The sequence below is a fragment of the Crotalus tigris genome, unplaced genomic scaffold, assembly GCF_016545835.1.
Source record: "Crotalus tigris isolate CLP2741 ecotype Arizona unplaced genomic scaffold, ASM1654583v1 scf7180000018413.2111637, whole genome shotgun sequence".
In the NCBI taxonomy this organism is placed as follows: Eukaryota; Metazoa; Chordata; class Lepidosauria; order Squamata; family Viperidae; genus Crotalus; species Crotalus tigris.
In genome coordinates, this window is record NW_024096990.1 from 792,906 (window position 1) to 815,709 (window position 22,804).

Consider the following 22,804-nt stretch of genomic DNA (forward strand, 5'->3'; position numbering starts at 1 on the left):
ATATATATATAAAAAACATAAATATTAAAGAAAAAAAATACTTAAAAAGAAAAAGAATAAAGAGAAAGAAAGAAGAAAAGAAATATAAGAAAGTGAAATAATAATAAAAAATATAAAGAAAAAGAAAAAATAATACAGTCTATAAAATATTAAAATTTATATATAAGCTATTGAAAAACTAAATAATATTTTTTTATATCCAACTTATGTTGTATAAAATCTATCCATTTTTCCCATACCACAAAGAACTTCTCTTGCGATTGATCCTTTAAAAAAGCCGAAATCTTTGCCATTTCCGCTAGATAGGATACTTTAGAAAACCACTCTTGCAAAGTAGGCAAAGATTCCTTCTTCCAATATTGCCCTACTAACAACCTTGCGGCTGTAATTAAATTTAACAGCAATATAACCTCCTTAGTATCACAATCGGTAACAATACCTAGCAAAAACAATTGTGGGGTAAATTTTACCCTCCTTTTAAAAAGAAAGAAGCTATTCTTGACAGGGTAGCATGGAGAGCACATGCCTATAAAGCCACCAAGAGTCGGATACGACTTAAATGGTTAAAAACAAGCCAACCAACTAATTGTTTTTCATTGGTTTGGGTGCCCCTTCAGCCGTTGAAGCAGTGATGAAAAATCTTCCTCTGGGCCACCATCACCAAATAAATAAAATAAAAAAATAATAAAATGAGGGGCTTGCCACAAAGAAGAGGAGGGGCCAGCCTATTTTCCAAAGTACCTGAAGGCAGGACAAGAAACAATGGACGGAAACTCATCAAGGAGAGAAACAACCTGGAATTAAGGAGAAACTTCCCGACAGGGAGGACAATTAATCAGTGAAACAGCTGGCCTTCTGACGTTGTGAATGCTCCATCACTGGAGGTTTTTAAGAAGAGACTGGACAGCTACTTGTCTGAAATGGGATAGGGTCTCCTGCCTCAGCAGGGGGGTTGGACTAAATGACCTCCAAGGTCCCTTCCAGCTCTATTCTGATTGAAGTAAATAAGGCAGTTCTGCTCCCTTGGGCAGTCCCAATTTCACACATTGATATAACGCTGCACTGTTGCAGAAACATCTTCACCAAAAATGGAATTCTGCCAGTCACCGTAAGCAGCAGAGGGAGGCGCAGGATCTATAAAGAGACGTGAGAAAGAAACAAATGGATCAGCTTCTGAGGATCTCTTAATGGAGATTGGGAGACGGGGGGGGAGATTGTTCAGATCAGGCTGTGGATTCTTGAGGGTCCCTATTTTAGTATGGACCCCGTGTGATGAATTTAACTTTTTTTTGCTTCTAGATACAGAAAGAAATGGACCTGACACAAACCATCAGGTGAGAACATTTGGGCAGAAGCAGTGGGATTAAGGAAGTATTTCTATCTTGAGGTGGGCCACAGATTGTCCGTGCTGATGTTGCATCGTGTTCTTCCATCTAGACTCAGCAGAGCAAATCTTCCCCGTTCTCCCCATCCCCAACCATCACGGGCACCAAGGTAAGTCCCATCTTTTCTCTGCCTACCTGCAGATCCACTAGGTGAAGGGTAGGCCACCTTGGCTCTTTTATGACTCGTGGACTTCAACTCCCAGAATTCCCGAGCCAGCCGTGCTGAGGGGAAAGGGAGAGGTTTCCAAGCTGAGCCATGCTGGCTCAGGAATCCTGGGAGTTGAAGTCCACGAGTCATGAGGGGGCCATAGTTCCCCCATGCTGGCTCAGGAATTCTGGGAGTTGAAGTCCACGAGTCATAAAAGAGCCAAGGTTGCCTACCCCTGGTCTAGGTTTATGCTAACCACACAGCCCAGCTCCCTCTAGGACAGGGGTGGGCAACCTTGGCCCTTTTATGATTCGTGGACTTCAGCTCCCAGAATTCTTGAGCCATCTTGCCTCAGCATGGAAACCTCTCCCTTTCCCCTCAGCACGGCTGGCTCGGGAATTCTGGGAGTTGAAGTCCACCAGTCATAAAAGAGCCAAGGTTGCCTACCCTGACCTAAGTGATGTCATTTCTTCTCAGAAGGCATCTGGCATTTGGACTGACTTGGGGTCAGAAGCTGTGTTGAGGTGGGCTTTAACTTCAGTCCAGGAACAAGGAAAATGGTGGATTCTTGGGGACGAGATAATAGGAGTGTTCACCTTTTGTTCTGGGGAATTCTGGGAGTTGAAGTCCACCCATCTTCAAGTTGCCATGGTTGAGAAGCTCTCGTCTAGGACAGGGGTAGGCAACCTTGGCTCTTTTATGACTTGTGGACTTCAGCTCCCAGAATTCTTGAGCCATCTTGCCTCAGCATGGAAACCTCTCCCTTTCCCCTCAGCACGGCTGGCTCGGGAATTCTGGGAGTTGAAGTCCATGAGTCATAAAGTTGCCATAGTTCCCACCCTGTTCTGAGGGATGAGGTTAGGACAGGGGTGGGCAACCTTGGCTCTTTTATGATTGGTGGACTTCAACTCCCAGAATTCCTGAGCCAACATGGCTCAGCATGGAAACCTCTCCCTTTCTCCTCAGCATAGCTGGCTGTGGGAGTTGAAGTCCACCAGTCATAAAAGAGCCCAGGTTGCCTACCCCTAGTCTAGGCTAATGCTTTAAAACTGTAACTGTGCACTAAGTGTTTATGAAAGAAACACCTTTATGAACAAACATCGTATTTGTCAATGATTATATACATAATCTTGTAAAGTCTTGGAGGTATGATGAAAAGGGAGGTCATAGCCCATAATTCATCACTCCAGTTTTTAAATTGCCTGTCTAGGGTCTGTTAAGCTTTGAAATGAGACAAAAACCTTTGAAGTTTGCTTGAATGATGCTATGACAAAACTATAATCTGTGTGTGTGTGTGTGTGTGTGTGTGTGTGTGTGTGTGTGTGTGTGTGTGTGTTTAACTGGATTAATCACTTGCATTTTGATTAAACTGATTGCACAGAAAAAATTTGCATATTGTCCAAACCACAATCTGTTCCCTTTTTTTTCTCTCTTTTTTTTTGTGACATAGAATTAGATAACTTCAACAGCTCAGCTCTTAACGTAATTTTAAAAGTTGCATTTTCTGCAATGTTGCAAATAATTCTGGTCTGGCCCTTTAGGCTGCTCCCTTGGAAATCCTGAAACTCCCCCTCCCAACAAAGGCCAGAGCTGGACATTGTAGGTCAAAAATCACGCTAACAAAGAAAGACCCCAATGGGAAGGGCGCTGTGCTTTTGTTATCAGCTTGATAGGAACCTGTGAATCAAGGTTTGGTTTAAGGGGGGAATTCCCTGTGCCCCAACCCTGGCAGCAAAACAGGAAGCCGAGTAACGATAAATCATCTTGCACTGGTCAGTGGGCGGCATGTGAATGTAGTGTACTGTGTTGTTTCTCCTCCCTACAAAGAACCCCCCTACTACATTTCCGCAGGGTTGCAGAGATTTAAGTTGGAGGGTTTGGATCCCCTTGCTTGGAATTCCTCAAGTTGAAGGGCACAGGATTTTGGCTGAAATTCAGAGTCTACGCTGAATCGCCCTCTTTTTTCGCCAAGCTGGGACAGAGGGCTGAATCCATCCAGTGCGGGGGTAGGCCACCTTGGCTCTTTTATGACTGGTGGACTTTAACTCCCAGAATTCCTGAGCCAGCCACGCTGAGGGGAAAGGGAGAGATTTCCAAGCTGAGCCATGCTGGCTCAGGAATTCTGGGAGTTGAAGTCCACGAGTCATAAAAAAGCCAAGGTTACCTGCCCCTGGCCTAGATGATAGATAGATAGATAGATAGATAAATAGATAGATAGATAGATAGATAGATAGATAGATAGATAGATAGATAGATAGATAGATAGACCTAGATTAGTGGTAGGCAACCTTGGCTCTTTTATGACTGGCGGATTTCAACTCCCAGAATTCCTGAGCCAGCCATGCTGAGGGGAAAGGGAGAGGTTTCCAAGCTGAGCCATGCTGGCTCAGGAATTCTGGGAGTTGAAGTCCATGAGTCATGAAGGGGCCAAAGTTTCCCCCTTGCTGGCTCAGGAATTCTGGGAGTTGAAATCCACGAGTCAGAAAAGAGCCACGGTTGCCTACCCCTGTACTAGACTCAGATGTACCTTCCATGTCTTAAATACATAATTAATTAATTAATTAATTAATAAATAAATAAATAAATAAATAAATAAATAAATAATAGAGTTGGGTTTGCAGAATGGAGGAGGAAAAGGGGAGGAGGACTATGGGGTCCTTGGTGCTCTCTGAGCTTGGTGGTTTGTTTGCAGATGTCTCATGATCCGACCGGGTAACGTCATGTCACGCTAAGCCAGGGGTAGGCAACCTTGGCTCTTTTATGACTCGTGGACTTCAACTCCCAGAATTCCTGAGCCAGCATGGCTCAGCATAACCTCTCCCTTTCCCCTCAGCACGGCTGGCTCAGGAATTCTGGGAGTTGAAGTCCACCAGTCCTACAAGAGCCAAGGTTGCCTACCCCTGATCCAGTGCAAGATCCTTCTAACAGTTACCCCATTTCCTTTCTTGAGCCTGGGTTCTAGACTGAGACATAACTATTCACTTCAGATGAGGGTTTTTTAAAAAAAAAAAATACAAAAAAAGAGCCATCTGTCCTTCTAATAATGGAGCTTGGGCCCAGGAAGAAAACAGTAGGGTCAGAAAGATGTATGTTTATGCGGAGTTGGAAAGCAAAGTTGCCTTTATAGGTAGTCCTTGGCTTTACAACCACAGCTGAGCGCCAGATTTATGTTGCTAAGTGCAACATTTGTGAAGCAATTTTTGTCCCATTTTATGAGCTTTCTTGCCATAGTTGTTAAGTGAATCACTGCAGTTGTTAAGTTAGCAACACAGTTGTTAAGTGAATCTGGCTCCCCCGTTGACTTTGCTTGTCACAAGGTCCTCAAATGTGAGGATGTGACCTCGGGACATGGCAACCATCATAAATAGGAGTCAGTTGCCAGGCATCCGAATTTTAATCCCATGATCATGGGGGAGGCTGCAATGGTCGTAAGTGTGAAAACGGTCGTGTCACTATTTCCAGTGCCATTGTAACTGTTGTAAGTCAAGGACTGTCTATATTATGGTTGGTCCCGCGGCCAGCCAGATGTTTAGACTGGATTTGGCATTTTTATCTGCCTATCAAGTCCTTCCCAAGGACATGGGATAGGCAGATGTGGATGACTGAGGGTGTTTAAAGTCATTGCGGCAGGAGGTCAGCTGCCTTTTGCAATTGACCGATGGTGTATTGTGTCAATGCCGAGGGGGTTCAAGCGGTGCTCCCGATATTTTATAATTGCATGCAAGGTGGCCTATTAACTATTACTCTATATGGGTAATCTACAGGTAGATTCGCAGTCTGGTGATGGGAACTCAACAATTCGATAAAGAATAATTAATTAATTAATTAATAATTAATGGATCGTCGAACTCAAGATTATTATTATTCCCTTCCAGATCAAAGCTGAAGACTCTGCAGAAATGCCTCCGGCTCCAGTGTCAGCCCCAGCCCCAGCCCCCCAAGCTCAGCAGCCGCACCTACCCCAGGCTCAGCTCATGTTAGCGGGCAGCCAACTTGCTGGGGTAAGTGCAGCAGGCAGAACAATACTGAAACCTCTCGAATTATTTCTGCCCCGAGTATCAAAGGTTGAGGAAAGTGGAGGCTGCAATCCACGCTGGCAAGTTCAAACATTGACTGTAGGCTTAGATCATACCATACGTGCAACCAGCCGTTTCTCCTAAAAGGAGAATGTCCATGCTGAGTATACTTCAATAGTTTATGGTTATCTAGACCAGGGCTTTTCAACCAGTGGTACGGGTACCACCTGTGGTACATTGGCACTTGGCAGGTGGTAAGCGACCATCCTAGAAAAGTGGTAGCAGGGGAGGGGAATGAGCTGAACCGGTGGCAGCACCGCACAAGCCTGAGCGAGAGACGGCTGGACCTGCAGGGCTCTCAGGGCTCAGTGGAAGCGCCAGGATCAGCGCCTGGCTCCAACTGGAGCTCGGCGCTGATCCTGGTGCTTCTGCTGAGCCCTGAAGAAGCACCAATCAACTGGAAAGCAGCACTGATCCTGGCTCTTCTGCTGAGCCCAGAAGAAGAAGCACCGATCAGCTGGAATGTTGCAGCCTCTCCAGGGTCTTGTGATTTACATTCAGATGCTTGGCAACTGATTCATATTTATGACGGTCACAGTGTCCTAGGGTCATGTGAAATGGCCAAAACCTGCTGCAACCACCCAGTAGATGGGGGGGAATAAAAACCAAACAACCCCCCACCCCATCCCTGCTGCTAATCCTCAACAGAAATGCTCACAACAATGAAAGCCTCAGACAGGAGGAAGAGCGCTGCCAGGCGGGCAGGCAGGTGTCTTGCTCGGCTGTGTCTTGGGAGGCACTTTTTTCAGTGCCATTGTAACTTCGAACAGTCACTAAGCGAACTGTTGTAAGTCAAGGACTACCTGTACTTTATCACTTTTTTTCCTTTTTTGGGGGGGGGGTCATCAAGTTTTTGACACCTTGTTAGGCAGCTGGTGGTACTTGGATGTTGCCATATCCTAAAAGTGGTACAATGGGTGAAAAGGTTGAAAAGCCCTGATCTAGACATTACTTAAATAGACCTTTATACAATATCCTCGACTTACAGCCACAATTGTTCCCGCAATTGCTGTTATGAAGTGAGACATTTGTTCAGTGAGTTTTGCCCCACTTTTCTTGCCACAGCGGTTAAGTGGATCGCTGCAAGTTGGTAGGTTAGTAAAACGGATGTTAGTTGAATTTGGCTTTTGCCGTTGGCTTTTCTTGTCAGAAGGTCACAAAAGGGGATCACGTGATCCCGGGACACTGCAACCGTCAAAAATACGAGCCAGTGGCCAAGCGTCTGAATTTTGTGATCACGAGACTGGGGGGATGCTGCAACAGTCATAAGTGTGAAAAATGATCCTCTGAATCACCTTTTTTCAGTGCCGTTGTAACTGGTCACGAAACAAAGAGCAATAGTCCTTAGACCAGTGGTTCTCAACCTTTTTAATGCTGCGACCCCCAACCGGTCGTAAGTCAAGGACTACTCAACCGGTCGTAAGTCGAGGACTACTCAACTGGTGCAGCACCGTTTGCAGAATGGGACTTTTGGCGGGCTCAGCAGGGCAGAGACAGCCTGGACAATTCCTATTGGCTTTTGAAAGCCAATAGAATTAGACTCTATTCAAGAGAGTCTATTCTATTGGCTTTCAAAAGCCAATAGAATAAAAGGGAGTAGCACAGCTAAGGAAAAGGGGGGGAAAATGGCGGACTGCGTTGTTTGGCGACCCCCGTGAAATGGTCGTTCGACCCCAAGTGGGGTCCCGACCCACAGGTTGAGAACCACTGCCTTAGACTTATATACCGCTTCACAGTGCTCTACAGCCTTCTCTAAGCGGTTTACAGAGTCAGCCTGTTGCCCCCCAACATTCTGGGTCCTCATTTGACCCACCTCAGAAGGATGGAAGGCTGAGTCCACCTTGAGCTGGTGAGAATCGAACTGCCGAACTGCCGGCAGCCGGGACTCAACAGAGGTAGCCTGCAGTGTTGCATCCTAACAAATGGCTGTAAGTCAAGGACTGCTTGTAATCCCCAAATGCCTGATCTATATCGCACTGGGAGAGGTTGTCTGACCTACACAAGGAAGGGGGAGAGATGGGTCGTTTTGGAGCCCTCCCCGTTCTCTTCAGTCGTGCTCTCGTGGGATGGATGGAGGCTGGGGAAGCAGATGGAGCTAACTCAGCCTCTGACCCCGAGGCCGCTGGAGAAAGAGATACAATTCCACCCTGCCTAGTGAAACCTGGCTGATGCTTCCCTCTTATTAGCAACCCTCCCCATCCCTCCTGTGCCTTTTCCGGTGGACAAGGAGGAATCCGACAGGTACACCTTTGCTTGAACTTCCACGCGTGACAATGAGCAACACACCCCTCTTCTCCCCGTGTTGTGCGTGAGCTTTGTCTCTGTCCAAAGCAGAACTGCCTGGCTGTCTATCTGAGAAGGTTTCTGGCTTTTTGCTGAGAGCAGGGAATGTAGTTGACTAACTTGCTCCTTCCTTCCTTCCTTCCTTCCTTCCTTCCTTCCTTCCTTCCTTCCTTCCTTCCTTCCTTCCTTCCTTCCTTCTTTCTGACTCTTCCTTCCTCCCTTCCTTCTCTGACCCTTCCTTCCTCCCTTCCCTTTTTCTTTCCTTCCTTCCTTCCTTCCTTCCTTCCTTCCTTCCTTCCTTCCTTCCTTCTTTCTGACTCTTCCTTCCTCCCTTCCTTCTCTGACCCTTCCTTCCTCCCTTCCCTTTTTCTTTCCTTCCTTCCTTCCTTCCTTCCTTCCTTCCTTCCTTCCTTCCTTCCTTCCTTCCTTCCTTTTTCTCTCCTTCCTTCCTTCCTTCTCTCTGACCCTTCCTTCCTCCCTTCCCTTTTTCTCTCCTTCCTTCCTTCCTTCCTTCCTTCCTTCCTTCCTTCCTTCCTTCCTCCCTTCTTCTGACCCTTCCTTCCTTCCTTCCTTCTTCTCTCCTTCCTTCCTTTTTCTCTCCTTCCTTCCTTCCTTCCTTCTCTGACCCTTCCTTCCTCCCTTCCCTTTTTCTCTCCTTCCTTCCTTCCTTTTTCTCTCCTTCCTTCCTTCTCTCTGACCCTTCCTTCCTCCCTTCCCTTTTTCTCTCCTTCCTTCCTTCCTTCCTTCCTTCTTTCTGACTCTTCCTTCCTCCCTTCCTTCTCTGACCCTTCCTTCCTCCCTTCCCTTTTTCTTTCCTTCCTTCCTTCCTTCCTTCCTTCCTTTTTCTCTCCTTCCTTCCTTCCTTCTCTCTGACCCTTCCTTCCTCCCTTCCCTTTTTCTCTCCTTCCTTCCTTCCTTCCTTCCTTCCTTCCTTCCTTCCTTCCTTCTTCTGACCCTTCCTTCCTTCCTTCCTTCCTTTTTCTCTCCTTCCTTCCTTTTTCTCTCCTTCCTTCCTTCCTTCTCTGACCCTTCCTTCCTCCCTTCCCTTTTTCTCTCCTTCCTTCCTTCCTTCCTTCCTTCCTTCCTTTTTCTCTCTTTCCTTCCTTCTCTCTGACCCTTCCTTCCTCCCTTCCCTTTTTCTCTCCTTCCTTCCTTCCTTCCTTCCTTCCTTCCTTCCTTCCTTCCTTCCTTCCTTCTTCTGACCCTTCCTTCCCTTCCTTCCTTCCTTGTCTCTGACCCTTCCTCCCTTCCCTTTTCTCTCTCTCCTTCCTTCCTTCCTTCCCTTCCTTCCTTCCTTCCTTCCTTCCTTCCTTCCTTCTTTCCTTTTCTTTTTCCTTCCTTCCTTTTTTCCCTCCTTCCTTCCCTCCCTCCCTGTCTCTTTGCCTCCTGCTTGCTGCCCGCCCTGCTGCCCCCTCTCTCGTACAGCTCACTGCCCTGATGCCCGCCCAACAGCAGCTGCTCCTGCAGCAGGCGCAAGCACAGCTTTTGGCAGCTGCCGTGCAGCAGTCTAATGCTGCCGCCGCCGCCGCTGCCTCCTCCTCCTCTCAGCAACCTGGGGCTGAACTGCCAGCACCACAGAGCCAGCCCCAGACGCCCCAGCTGGCCTTGTCCCAACCCATCCAGCTCACGGCACAGGTAAGGGCTTGGGCACGAAGCAGGGAGCTTCGCGCAGGGCCAGCCACAAGAGCTTCTCTCCATCGCCCGGTCACCTGCCCTTGGAAGGGAAGGAGGGATGTTTCAGAGGGAAAACTGCTTCTCCGATGGGATGGCCTGAGACAGGGCCGGCCGTTGCACTGTCTCCATTGAAACGGGTCCCCTGGTCATCACCTCCCTTCTGGGAAGCTCCCGGGAGCCAAGGTTCCAGGGGAGAAAAGTGCTTGGTGGTCTCAGGGCAAGTATAATTCTCAGGAATCTCTCCGGAAGTTCAACCGCCTTGAAAATAGGGCAGGGGCAGGCAACCTTGGCTCTTTTATGACTCGTGGACTTCAACTCTCAGAATCCCTGAGTCAGCCATGCTGAGGGGAAAGGGAGAGGATTCCATGCTGAGCCATGCTGGGTCAGGAATTCTGGGAGTTGAAGTCCACGAGTCATGGAGGGGCCATAGTTTCACCCATGCTGGCTTAGGAATTGTGGAAGTTGAAGTCCATGGGTCATAAAAGAGCCAAGGTTGCCTACCTCTGGCCTAGGCCTAGGTCGCTTTATGACTCATGGACTTCAACTCCCACAATTCCTGAGCCAGCATGAGGGAAACTTTGCCCCCCTTATGACTGGTGGACTTCAACTCCCAGAATTCCTGAGCCAGCATGGCTCAGCTTGGAAACCTCTCCCTTTCCCCTCAGCATGGCTGGCTCAGGAATTCTGGGAGTTAAAGTCTACGAGTCATAAAAGAGCCAAGGTTGCCTACCCCTGAAATAGGATATCTCTGCGTTGTGGTGGAGATGTTTCCGCCCTATTTCTCCTCCCGGTTATTTCTCTTCTAGGATATCCAGCAGCTGCTGCAGCTCCAGCAGTTAGTCCTTGTCCCAGGGCACCCCCTGCAGCCCCCTGCACAGTTCCTGCTGCCACAGGCCCAGCAGGGACAGCAAGGTGAGAAGATAATCTTTTTTTAAAAAAAAAATCATCCCTCCTTTGCTATTTTAATAAATAACTTGAGGTGGCAGACATACCTACTACCTCTTCCTGTTTTCCACATCCTAACAACCCTGTGAGGTGGGCTGGGCTAAGAGAGAGTGATTGCTTCAAAGTCACCCTGTCAACTTTCATGCCTAAGGCGAGACTAGAACTCACCATCTCTTGGTGATTGGCCCCAAAGTCACCCAACTTTGATGGCTAAAGGGGGACTAGAACTCACCGTCTCCTGGTGATTGGCCCCAAAGTCACCCTGTCAACTTTCATGCCTAAGGCGGGATTAGAACTCACTGTTTCCTGGTGATTGGCCCCAAAGTCACCCAATCGGCTTTCATGCCTATGGTGGGACTAGAACTCACTGTCCCCTAGTGATTGGCCCCAAAGTCACCCTGTCAACTTTCAGGCCTAAGGCGGGACTAGAACTCACCGTCTCCTGGTGATTGGCCCCAAAGTCACCCTATTAGCTTTCATGCCTAAGGCGGGACTAGAACTCACCGTCTCCTGGTGATTGGCCCCAAAGTCACCCTATCAGCTTTCATGCCTAAGGCGGGACTAGAACTCACCGTCTCATGGTGATTGGCCCTAAAGTCACCCTTTCATGCCTAAGGCGGGACTAGAACTCACCGTCTCCTGGTGATTGGCCCCAAAGTCACCCAATTGGCTTTCACACTTAAGGCGGCACTAAATTTTAAGCGGTGGCTGCTCATCACTTAACTGGGCTGTAATTTGGCCCACAAAGGACAAAAAAAAACATGTTGGGCCTTTTCGGAGATTAAACCGAGTCTTTTCCTCCCTCACTTCCCCACAGGGCTGCTTCCGACACCAAATTTATTTCAGCTACCTCAGCAAAATCCAGGGAGCCTCCTGTCGAACCAGCCTCGTGCAGGACTCCCAGCACAGGTGAGCAAGGAAGGAAAGAGAAACAGGCTTCTCTGTGTAAAACGCTTGCCGAGGTAAAGAAGGAAATAAACACCATGCAAATATTTTGTTTTGCCCTCTTTTTGTTCTGCTTAGATGATCATGCTGGTTCATGTTCTCCAGGATTAAATTAGTGGCAAGCATTTAAGCCCGGAATCTCAGTGAGCAAATAATGTCCATTCCTAACCCGCCAAAGACTGAAAGAAGTAAACGGCTTTTGGAGCTCACGAAGGGAGGGAAGCGCCTCCCGTCTTAGCCCAGGCATCGCATAGGCTATTAAATAATCAGTTTGTTGTTGTTAGAAGTTGTGTCTGACCCATCGCGACCCCATGGACAACGTTCCTCCAGGCCTTTCTGTCCTCTACCATCTTCTGGAGTCCCTTTAAGCTCATGCCTCCTGCTTCAGGGACTCCATCCAGCCACCTCCTTCTCTGTCGTCCCCTTCTTCTCTTGCCCTCCATCTTTCCCAGCATTAGGCCCTTCTCCAGCGCGTCCTTCCTTCTCATTAGGTGGCCAAAGTATTTGAATTTCAACTTCAGGATCTGGCCTTCTAAAGAGCAGTCAGGGTTGATCTCCTCTAGAACTGACCGGTTTGATCGCCTTGCAATCCAGGGGACTCGCAGGAGTCTTCTCCAGCACCAGAGTTCAAAGGCCTCAGTTGAAAGCTCAGCCTTTCTTATGGTCCAACTTTCACAGCCATACATTGCAACTGGGAAGACCATGGCCTTGACTATAGGTACTTTTGTTGGCAGGTGATGTCTCTGCTTTTTAGTATGCTGTCTCATTTGCCTTAGCTTTCCTCCCCAGGAGCAAGCATCTTTTAATTTCTTGGCTGCAGTCCCCATCAGTTATAATAATCAGTTAGTGCGTTTATTTTTCCACTTGAGTTTGGTAGTACAGTCTGCCTGGACTTGTGTTTGGTCCTTCTGGGTCTCTTAGATTCCCATTTTTTTTTAAATTTCTTCCTCTTCGCCAGCAAGTGACTCGGCCTGGCCTCCCCGAGTCCCACCTCACTCACTCACAGCCACCCAAATGCCTGGAGACCCCTTCGCACCCCGAGGAGCCCAGCGACCTGGAGGAGCTGGAACAGTTCGCCCGCACCTTCAAACAACGGCGCATCAAGTTGGGCTTCACACAGGTACATGCTCGGAATGCTTGGCTCGGTTGAGGAAGAGTAAGATGTAGCTCTGCCTCATGAAAGGAGAAGAGCTATGTGTGGAGTGGAAATAGATTTGCAGGGAATTGTGGCATGCACACAGCCTTGGCATTCTCTCAATAATTGCTTCTCTCCCTTTTCTTCCCTCCATCCTTCCTAGGGTGACGTGGGGTTGGCTATGGGGAAGCTTTATGGGAATGACTTCAGCCAAACGACCATCTCGCGCTTTGAGGCACTGAACCTCAGCTTCAAGAACATGTGCAAACTCAAACCTCTTCTGGAGAAATGGCTGAATGACGCTGGTAAGGAAAAACGGTGGAGTATGATAAAGCTGAGCTCCACTCGGGATGACCCGCCTGAGAGTGGGACAAGGGAGGTTTGTTAATGCCAGAGAAGAAAAAAGAGTTTGGTCAAAGAGGTTATTCTGAAAGTTGCAATGAAGATAACAGGGAAGACCCAGCTGCATTCACACATAAACTATTGCTCCAGTTTGGGTCACCACAGTATAAAAAAAGACGTTGAGGATCTGGAAAGAGGTCAGAGAAGAGCAACAAAGATGATTGGGGGGCTGGGGGCTAAAACATGCCAAGAATCATGGCAGGAATTGGATATGTCTAATCTAGTGAAAAGAAGGACTAGGGGAGACATGATAGTATTGTTCCAATATCGAAGGGGCTGCCGCAAAGAAGAAGGGGTCAACCCATTTTCCAAAGCACCAGAAGGCAAGACAAGAAATAATGGTTGGAAACCAATGAAGGAGAGAAACAATCTAGAACCAAAGAGAAATGTCCTGATAGTAAGAACTATCAACCAATGGAACGGCTTGCCTGCAGAGGTTGTGGGTGCTCCATCACTGGAGGATTTTAAGAAGAGACTGGACAGCCACCTGTCTGAAATGGTGTAGGGCAGGGGTAGGCAACCCTGGCTGTTTTATGACTTGTGACTTCAACTCCCAGAATTCCTGAGCCAGCCATGCTGAGGGGAAAGGGAGAGGTTTCCAAGCTGAGCCATGCTGGCTGAGGAATTCTGGGAGTTGAAGTCCACCAGTCATGAGGGGGCCATAGTTCCTCATGCTGGCTCAGGAATTCTGGGAGTTGAAGTCCACGAGTCATAAAAGAGCCAAGGTTGCCTACCCCTGGTATAGGGTCTCCTGCTTGAGCAGGGGGTTGGACTAGATGACCTCCAAGGTCCCTTCCAACTCTTGTTACTCTGTTATTGCATTTTTATTTTATTTTTTGTAGTTTGGGCTTTCCTGCCGTTGGTGGCCCATGTAAACAAGCTTACCATGCCGCGTGAAGCCAGCGAGTTGTAGCTCATTCAGAAACCATAGTTTAGCCTGATGTAGGGGCCAAGCAACAGCCTTCGTGGTCTGAGGGTGACAGAAAGGAAGATGGGGTAGCACGAAACAAACAGGTCTGAGCGGTGGGGTGTATGGCCCTATAAGGAGCTTATGACCTTCCAGTGAGAAACTCCGTTCCTGTTTGCTCCATCAACAAAGGATGCAGTCGTACAGACATAGCTACAATTAGGTGGGAGAGAAAAGGGAGGAAGGTGGGGGAAAGTAGGCAGTTGAAAAGAGAGCGATGGAAAGAGGGGGGGGTCGAGTCATAGAGTGTTACTCAGGAGGTGCATAAATGTTTGTCCTCAACATGTTGCAGAGACAATGTCGGTGGACTCCACGCTTCCCAGCCCCAACCAGCTGAGCAGCCCCAACCTGGGTTTTGACGGGCTGCCAGGCCGACGTCGTAAGAAACGGACCAGCATTGAGACCAATGTCCGCTTTGCATTGGAAAAAAGCTTTCTAGCGGTAAAAACCATCCCCTCCAGGGCAGCCCTAACCCTTCCCTCATCCCTTCCCTCTTCAAATCAATAGACGCTGCGCCCGTGCAGCGGAGAAGAAACTTAAGTAAAGTTGTCACCCGTGCGGCTTTCTTTTAATGCTTCCACTTGACGTGGGCCATTTAAAATTGCGTTCCTGTACAGGTGGTCCTCGATTTAACAGCAGTTCGTTTAGTGACCATTCAAAGTCACTAAAGGGACTGATGACCGTTTTTCACACTTGCGACCGTTGCAGCATCCCCGGGGTCACGTGCTTAAAATTGGGACGCCTGGCAACTGCTTCATATTTATGATGGTTGCAACATCCCCAGGGTCATTTGATCCAGTTTTGTGACCTTCTGACCAGTAAAGTCAACGGGGAAGAAGCCAGTCTCACTTTAACAGTCTTGTTGTTAACTTAGCAAGCGATTCGCTTAACAACCGTGGTGAGAAAGGTCATAAAAATGGGGCAAAATTCCCTTAACCCACATCTTGCTTAGCAACAGAAATGTTGGGGTCCATTGAGGTCATAAGTTGAGGACTACCTGCATTTATTTAGAACGTTTATATGGTTGCCTATATTATGCAGGTAGTCCTCGGTTTACAACCACTCGTTCAATGACTGTTCGAAATTACAACTGTGGTGGGAAAAAAGTGACATGACCGTTTTGCACACTTACCACTGTTGCAGTATCCCCGTAGTCACATGATCAAAATTCAGAGGTTTAGCAACTGGCTCCTATTTATGGCGGTCACAGTGTCCCGGAGTCTCCTATTTATGACGGCCGCAGTGTCCAGGAGTTTCATATTTATGATGGTCGCAGTGTCTCGAAGTCTCCTATTTATGACGGTCGCAGTGCCCCGGAGTCTCCTATTTATGACGGTCGCAGTGTCCCGAAGTCTCCTATTTATGACGGTCGCAGTGCCCCGGAGTCTCCTATTTATGACGGTCGCAGTGTCCCGAAGTCTCCTATTTATGACTGTCGCACTGTCCCGGAGTCTCATATTTATGATGGTTGCAGTGTCCCGGAGTCTCCTATTTATGACGGTTGCAGTGTCCCGAAGTCTCCTATTTATGATGGTCGCAGTGCCCCGGAGTCTCCTATTTATGACAGTCGCAGTGTCCCGAAGTCTCCTATTTATGACGGTTGCAGTGTCCCAAAGTCTCCTATTTATGACGGTCGCAGTGTCCCGAAGTCTCCTATTTATGATAGTCGCAGTGTCCCGGAGTCTCCTATTTATGATGGTCACAGTGTCCCGGAGTCTCATATTTATGATGGTTGCAGTGTCCCGAAGTCTCCTATTGATGACAGTCGCAGTGTCCCAGAGCCTCATATTTATGACGGTTCCAGTGTCCCGGAGTCATGCGATCCCCCTTTGCAACCATCTGACGAACAAAGCCAATGGGGAAGTCCGATTTGCTTAACAACCACTCACTTAACAGCTGCAGTGATTCACTTAATAATTGTGGCACTAAATGAGGTCATGAAATGGGGTTACCCTTACTTAACAAGTGTCTTGCTTAGTGACTTTGGGCTCCATTGTTGCCCTAACTCGAGAATGACCTGTAACCAACTGGTAATGCAGGTAATATGGGCGGCTATACAATCCGTTTTATCCATTTCTCAGACCCTAAAGGAATAGTTCCCTGTCCTGCTGCTTGCTATTCACTTCTCCCCACAACCGGATGTTGCCCTTACCCTTCTATCTCCCCTGACAGAACCAGAAGCCTACCTCAGAGGAGATCCTACTTATTGCCGAACAGCTGAACATGGAGAAGGAGGTGATTCGTGTCTGGTTCTGCAACCGCCGCCAGAAAGAGAAACGGATCAACCCTTGCAGCTCTGCTCCCATATTGCCTGCCCAGAGCAAGCCTGCTGGCTACAGCCCTCTCATGGTGAATTCCCACGTTTCCCTCCTACCTGACAGCCTGCCTCAGTTGACCCGTCTTGTGGCTTTCCCATGGGATGCTGACATTTTCAAAAGTCCCTTCAGCAACACGTCTTACGTGATTTTTACCTGCTGTCTTCTCATTTTGTACTTCCCGTACCCTTTTCTTTGCCTTCTTCTACAGCCCTACACACACACACACACACACACACACACACCCCAAAAGGGGTTTGGGAATAGAAAACAAGTGGGAGGTGAGCATCTGCATCACTAGATCACCATGCCGCTTATTCAGAATCTGTCTGTCTGTCTGTTTATCTAGCTATCTATCTATCTTATCTAATATATCTAACTAGCTATCTATCTATAGATAGATAGATACCTATCTCTTATCTATGTATCTATCTATATCCTATCTATCTATGTATCTAATCTATGTATCTAATCTGTTTCTATCTTATCTATCTATCTATATCTATCTATCTATCATCTATCTTATCTATCATCTATCTTATCTATCTATCATCTATCTGTCTGTCCACCTGTCCGTCCGTCTATGCTAGGGGTGTCAAACTGCTGGCCTGCGGACCAGATGCGTCATGCCAAAACTGTACCCACCCCATTGCCAGCAATGTAAAAAAGTCGTGATACGTTGAGACATGTCACGTGACATTGCAAGTTTGACACCCCTGATCTATCTATCTGGTGTATATACTGCACATACTTTACACACACACACACACACACACACACACACACACACACACACACACACACACTCTGAATGAGCAGCTGGTGGTCTACTGATGAAGACGCTTGCCTCCTACTCGGAAGGCTAGAAATTTCAATCCTACGGTAGGTAGTTATTTCTCTCCTAAGGTGAAAAGGAAAAATTATTTGCTGTGAACTCTGCGTAGGTGTCAGGAAGGGCATCTGGCCAGTAAATGTTCAACTCCATCCAGTCATCCCGACTCTACCCCAATTAGGGACTACGGGGTCATAAAGCAGGACCCAGTGCTTTTGTTCTAAAAAAAAAAAAAGGTGCCGGAACTCACACACGTCATACAACCTGCCTTGCCTACCTACAAGGTTCCATCCAGAAAAGGTGCTGGAACTCTGTTCTGGGCATTTTATGAGGAAAAAAAGCTCTGGCAGGACCTATCAGTGCAGATTCTTTATTCGTGTCAGAAGCACCTTCAAGTTATAGACCTATAACGTTCAACCCTGAGCAGGTAAACCAGTGCAGGTAAACCCCCAAACCGCATGTCAGTTCCATCTGGGGAAATACAACCCAACGGAGAACTAAGCTTGGAAAATCCTCAGTACTGACTGGTCCATGAACCTACAGCTACTGAAGTAGAGGTTAAGCCAAATGTGCCTCCCCATCCAGACTCCCAACAGCCTCCAGGCCCTGGGACAGGGTTAGGCAACCTTGGCTCTTTTATGATCGTGGACTTCAACTCCCAGAATTCCTGAGCCAGCCACGCTGAGGGAAAAGGGAGAGGTTTCCATGCTGAGCCATGCTAGCTCAGGAATTCTGGGAGTTGAAGTCCACCAGTCATAAAAGAGCCAAGGTCGCCTACCCCTGAGCTAGTCCATTGGTCTATTGCTCTCACCATTAGGAAATTTCTCCTTCGTTCTAGAAGCAACCTAGCACTGAGGAGAAATTTCCTGACAGAACAATTAAGCAGTGGGACAACTTGCCTCCAAAAGTTGTGGGTGCTCCATCACTGGAGGCTTTTAAGAAGAGACTGGACAGCCACTTGTCTGGAACGGTATAGGGCAGGGGTAGGCAACCCTGGCTCTTTTATGACTCTGGACTTCAACTCCCAGAATTCCTGAGCCAGCCACGCTGAGCTATGCTGGCTCAGGAATTCTGGGAGTTGAAGTCCACCAGTCATGAAGGAGCCATAGTTTCCCCCATGCTGGCTCAGGAACTCTGGGAGTTGAAGTCCACGAGACATAAATGAGTCAAAGTGGCCTAGCCCTGGCCTAGGACAAGGCTTGCCAGCATCTCTTGGCCAGCCAGGGGTTCAGAGATACAATTGGTTGTCATCAACGTGCTCTCCACACTATGGCTGATGCTATTTCCTCCATTCAACAAGTCCTAAAGAGCACTTTTGGAAAAACCATTCCTGCCCCCTGGTGGTGCACGAGGGAAAGCTTGCTTACCGTTACATGTGTCTATCCATTATGCCAGTGACAAATCCTTGTCTCTATGTATTTCTGTTCCTCAGGTGACCAGCACAGGCAGCGGCACGAGTTTGCCTCTCTCCCAGGCTTCCAGTAGTCTGAGCACAACAGGTACACAGTCCCCCCTTTTTGGAGGAGGAACCTTATTTTCCTTTCTTTTATTTCCCTTTAGAATAGTTTACTGGGGTGGAACGTTGGGACTGTGCAAAATTGATGTCATTCAACAGAGGAATATAAGAGCATCCTGATCTTTGACCCACAAAGGGGTTTTTGAGATAGTTGGGACTCTGGACTGTTAAGAAGACAAAAGCAGAGGTTGAGCATATTGGATGCCTGAAGCCAGGGGGCGGGGGATGCACTTGCTTGCAGTCTTTTGGGGTCATGGGATCACCTTTGGCAACCTACTCACAAAGCCAGTGAGAACATTTAACAGCTGTGTTACCGGCAACAACTGCCGGGATGCAGTTGTTAACCCCCATGCCGAGGAAGGTCGTAAAAGGGACATAACTCACTGAACCACTGTCTGTCTTAGCAACGGAAATATTGGGCTCCACGGTGGCCATAATATATCCAGATATTTGGATGAGGAGAGGAAAATAGAAGAGAGAGGGAAAGAGAGGTTGACAACTCCAGACGTGTCGACCTCAACTCCCAGAATTCTCAGCAGTGTCTAGTCTGCTCAGGGAATTCTGGGAAAGCAAAATCTACGTATCTCCAAGGGGAGAAATTCTGCTCTAACCACAATCCCTTTGCTGGGACTTGATTTCACCTACCGTATTTTGCAAACTGGACCATTTCGTTTGCAAGTTGCATATTAAACTTAGGCAGGGTGTGAATCCCGTCCTTCTTTGAAGTACAAATCTCACAGGGTTGCGGTTTTGTGGATTAAAAGGGAGGGGGGGAAAAGGTCGAATCTCGTATATCCCACTAGGTCAGGGGTCTTCAAATTTGTCCCTTTTGTGACAGATCTGAGTGAGTGATGTTTGTCTTAATTAACTCTTTCAGTGAAGCAAGAACTGGATAGTGTGGTACTTAAGTTTGTTTGGGGTCAGGTTGCCCTAGGCCAGGGGTAGGCAACCTCGGCTCTTTTATGACTCGTGGATTTCAACTCCCAGAATTCCTGAGCCAGCATGGGGGAACTATGGCCCCCTCATGACTCATGGACTTCAACTCCCAGAATTCCTGAGCCAACCTGGCTCAGCTTGGCAACCTCTCCCTTTCCCCTCAGCATGGCTGGCTCAGGAATTCTGGGAGTTGAAGTCCACAAGTCATAAAAGAGCCAAGGTTGCCTACCCCTGCCCAAATGCCTGAATTTTGATCATGTGACTATGAGGAAAAATATTTAAATATTTAAACCAGGGGTCTTCAAACTTGGCTCTTTTATGACTCATGGACTTCAACTCCCAGAATTCCTGAGCCAGCATGGCTCAGCTTGGAAACCTCTCCCTTTTCCCTCAGCATGGTTGGCTCAGGAATTCTGGGAGTTGAAGTCCACGAGTCACAAAAGAGCCGAGGTTGCCTACCCCGACCTAGGTGAACCCCACGGTGGTCCTTTGTTAGCCCCCGTGCCAAGGAAGGTCGTAAAAGGGACATAACTCACTGGACCATTGTCTTGCTTAGCAACGGAAATATTGGGCTCCATTGTGGCCGTACGTCAAGGACTACCTCTGAAGACAAAATACCTCACTTCTTGGGGCTCTCTGCACGAAGCTCTCATTCTAACTTCCTGTTCTTATTTTGGGACAGTTACTACCTTGTCCCCAACAGTCTGCTCCCTAACCCCCAGTCGGACAGCGGTCGGAGCAGGGGGCACCACCCTCAACTCGGTCACGCCACCCCCGAGCAACAGCACAAATCCCAGCCCTCAGAGCAGCAGCCATCCAGCTCTCAGCTTGCAAGCCCTGAATCCCAGTACAGGGTAAGTGGCAAGACTGGGAAAGCTTTTAAAGGGTTGAGTTCCTTCAGAGGTTGGACTGGGATCCTCGGCGGAGCTTCTTTAACACCCCGTTGACTGAAGGACAGAGATGGAAGGGACCTTGGAGGTCATCTAGTCCAACCCCCTGCTCAGGCAGGAAACCCTACACCAGTTCAGACAAATGGCTGTCCAGTCTCTTCTTAAACACTTCCAGTGTTGGAGCATTCACCGCTTCTGGAGGCAGGTTGTTCCACTGGTTAATTGTTCTAACTGTCAGGAAGTTTCTCCTTAGTTCTAGGTCAGTGGTGGCAAACCTATGGCACGCGGGCTAGAGGCAGCCCTTGGAGCCCTCTCTGTGGGCACGCGTGCCATGCCCCGGAGATGGCATCCGTCCTCTTCAACCAGTCACCCGCTAACTTGCTGAGGTCCCATGTGGCCGGATGCATCCCAGCATCCGTGTCCTTGCTGGCCTTTGTGTGCGGGGGCCGATGGTGTCAGGCAGAGCTGCCCCGACCCCTGCCTCACCTTGTCCTGCGACAAGGGCACCCCCGCCCTCTCTTGCCTCAACCCGCAGAACCAACCTCCTGCCCACCACCTCACCCGCCAGAGACCCCTGGATCTCCCCCAACCCTGCCGAGTCCCCACTGGCATCCCTCCCCAGGAGCAACATCGAGTTGGCCACACCCACTCTGGCCACGCCCACCCATCTGCCATGACCACTGTAGCCATGCCCACCTGGCGGGCCACGCTCACCTGGCACCCGGCAATACATAAGTGCGTTTTGGGTTGAAGTTTGGGCACTCGGTCTCTAAAAGTTTCGCCATCACTGTTCTAGGTTGCTTCTCTCCTTGGTTAGTTTCCATCCGTGGCTTCTTGTCCTGCCTTCAGGTGCTTTGGAGAGTAGCTTGACTCCTTCTTCTTCTAGAGCAGGGGTGGGGAACTACGGCCCTTTTATGACTCGTGGACTTCAACTCCCAGAGTTCCTGAGCCAGCCATGGGAGTTGAAGTCCACAAGTCAGAGAGGCCATAGAGCAGGGGTGTCAAACTGCCGGCCCGCTGGCCAGTTGCATCATGTGGAGGACGCACCCACCCCAGCTCCGGCAATGCGAAAAAAGTCACAATACATCGTGACACGTCACGTGACGCGGCGAGTTTGACATCCGTGCTCTAGAGGATAAGCTATAAAATCTGTATTGTAAGTTGGATTCTACTGATACATTCCTGGACACACTGCAGAGGAAAAACGGGTATGGGGGTGACAAGAGTGTGATCATCTTTGCCCCCCCCCGAAGCCCCCGCTTTAACTTGCTGCCTTTGGTTTGATTGCAGAAGCACAGTGCTAGGGGTGAATGCAGGGTTAAACTCAGCGCTAATGGCCACCAACCCACTGGCCACCATACAAGGTTTGTGAAAGAAAGATGGAAACCCTTGATGTTGTGGCTGCCATTCACTCCACGGACTGGCTGGCGTGAGAGAAAAACTGTGCGAAGGAACGGGTGCGAGGTTGTAGAGGCCGCATGTCGGGCGCACAACATCCGTGGATTGCTGCTTGTCTGACGAAGCTTGGGAGATGCTTGCTTGTGTGTGTGTGTGTGTGAGGATAAAATAACTGTGGTTGCCCCACGGTTGAAGAGATTGTAACTGATTATGTATAAGGCGTTTACTATGTGTAGAATGAAGCTGTAAATTCAGGAGTGTGTCCAAGTCATGAGCTTGTTCCTTTGGGAACACCAGCTTTTCCAGAGCTAGTGGAGGAGATATTTGGCCAGGATGTATTTCAGGGGTGTCCGTTAATACCTGTGGACTTCCAGTTTCCAGAATTCCTCAGCCAGTCGGCAATACTACTCATATTTAACTTCTACCTTATATAAGAAGCCAACAGGGAAGATCATCCATCAATTTAAAGTAAGGTATCCTCAACATGTGTGGTTTATCCAAACCCCATCGGTTCTTTTTAATTTTTTTTCCTATTATAATTGTAAACCACCAGAGTTGTTTTGGAATCTGGCGGCTCTTAAATCAAATGAACAAATAATAGGGATGATCTCAATTGTAGATCTCCACCTGGAATTAAACATGAGATTCTGTGGAAGTCCTTATATGATATTTGACCAAACAGATTGTTGACTCTTATCATCCACAAGAACAATCAATGACATTTCTAACCCCCTCACCCCTGGTGTGGTAAAGCTAATTATCTGGGTTCTTTTCAGCCAGGACTTTGGTCTGAATCCTGACTTAGATAATTTGCTTCATCTAAGATCTTTTGCAGATCTTTTGGGACTGTGCAGATAGAAATTGTCTAACCCAGTGAGATAAAGAGAAAGCACACCGTTTCTTCTTTCAAGGGTGTTCTTACTGAATTATGCCTCTAACCTACAACTTGGTCTGATC

At 48.2% G+C, this 22,804-nt stretch overlaps 1 protein-coding gene across 11 annotated transcripts in view; it reads left to right on the forward strand.

Moving 5' to 3' along the window:
- POU2F2 (POU class 2 homeobox 2) overlaps positions 1 to 22,804 on the forward strand; it is a 136,957-nt gene that overhangs the window by 109,090 nt on the left and 5,063 nt on the right. For 8 of the 11 annotated variants that reach the window (XM_039352160.1, XM_039352157.1, XM_039352154.1 and 5 more), the window contains 13 exons: positions 1,300 to 1,334; positions 1,438 to 1,494; positions 5,409 to 5,534; positions 9,318 to 9,527; positions 10,373 to 10,478; positions 11,329 to 11,420; positions 12,415 to 12,576; positions 12,755 to 12,896; positions 14,253 to 14,401; positions 16,133 to 16,309; positions 18,540 to 18,606; positions 20,242 to 20,413; positions 21,740 to 21,813. In XM_039352160.1, coding sequence (XP_039208094.1) covers positions 1,300 to 1,334; positions 1,438 to 1,494; positions 5,409 to 5,534; positions 9,318 to 9,527; positions 10,373 to 10,478; positions 11,329 to 11,420; positions 12,415 to 12,576; positions 12,755 to 12,896; positions 14,253 to 14,401; positions 16,133 to 16,309; positions 18,540 to 18,606; positions 20,242 to 20,413; positions 21,740 to 21,813 — 1,569 coding nt within the window. The remainder of the gene's footprint in view (positions 1 to 1,299; positions 1,335 to 1,437; positions 1,495 to 5,408; positions 5,535 to 9,317; positions 9,528 to 10,372; positions 10,479 to 11,328; positions 11,421 to 12,414; positions 12,577 to 12,754; positions 12,897 to 14,252; positions 14,402 to 16,132; positions 16,310 to 18,539; positions 18,607 to 20,241; positions 20,414 to 21,739; positions 21,814 to 22,804) is intronic. The other 3 variants (XM_039352155.1, XM_039352162.1, XM_039352163.1) reach the window with 3 other exon arrangements.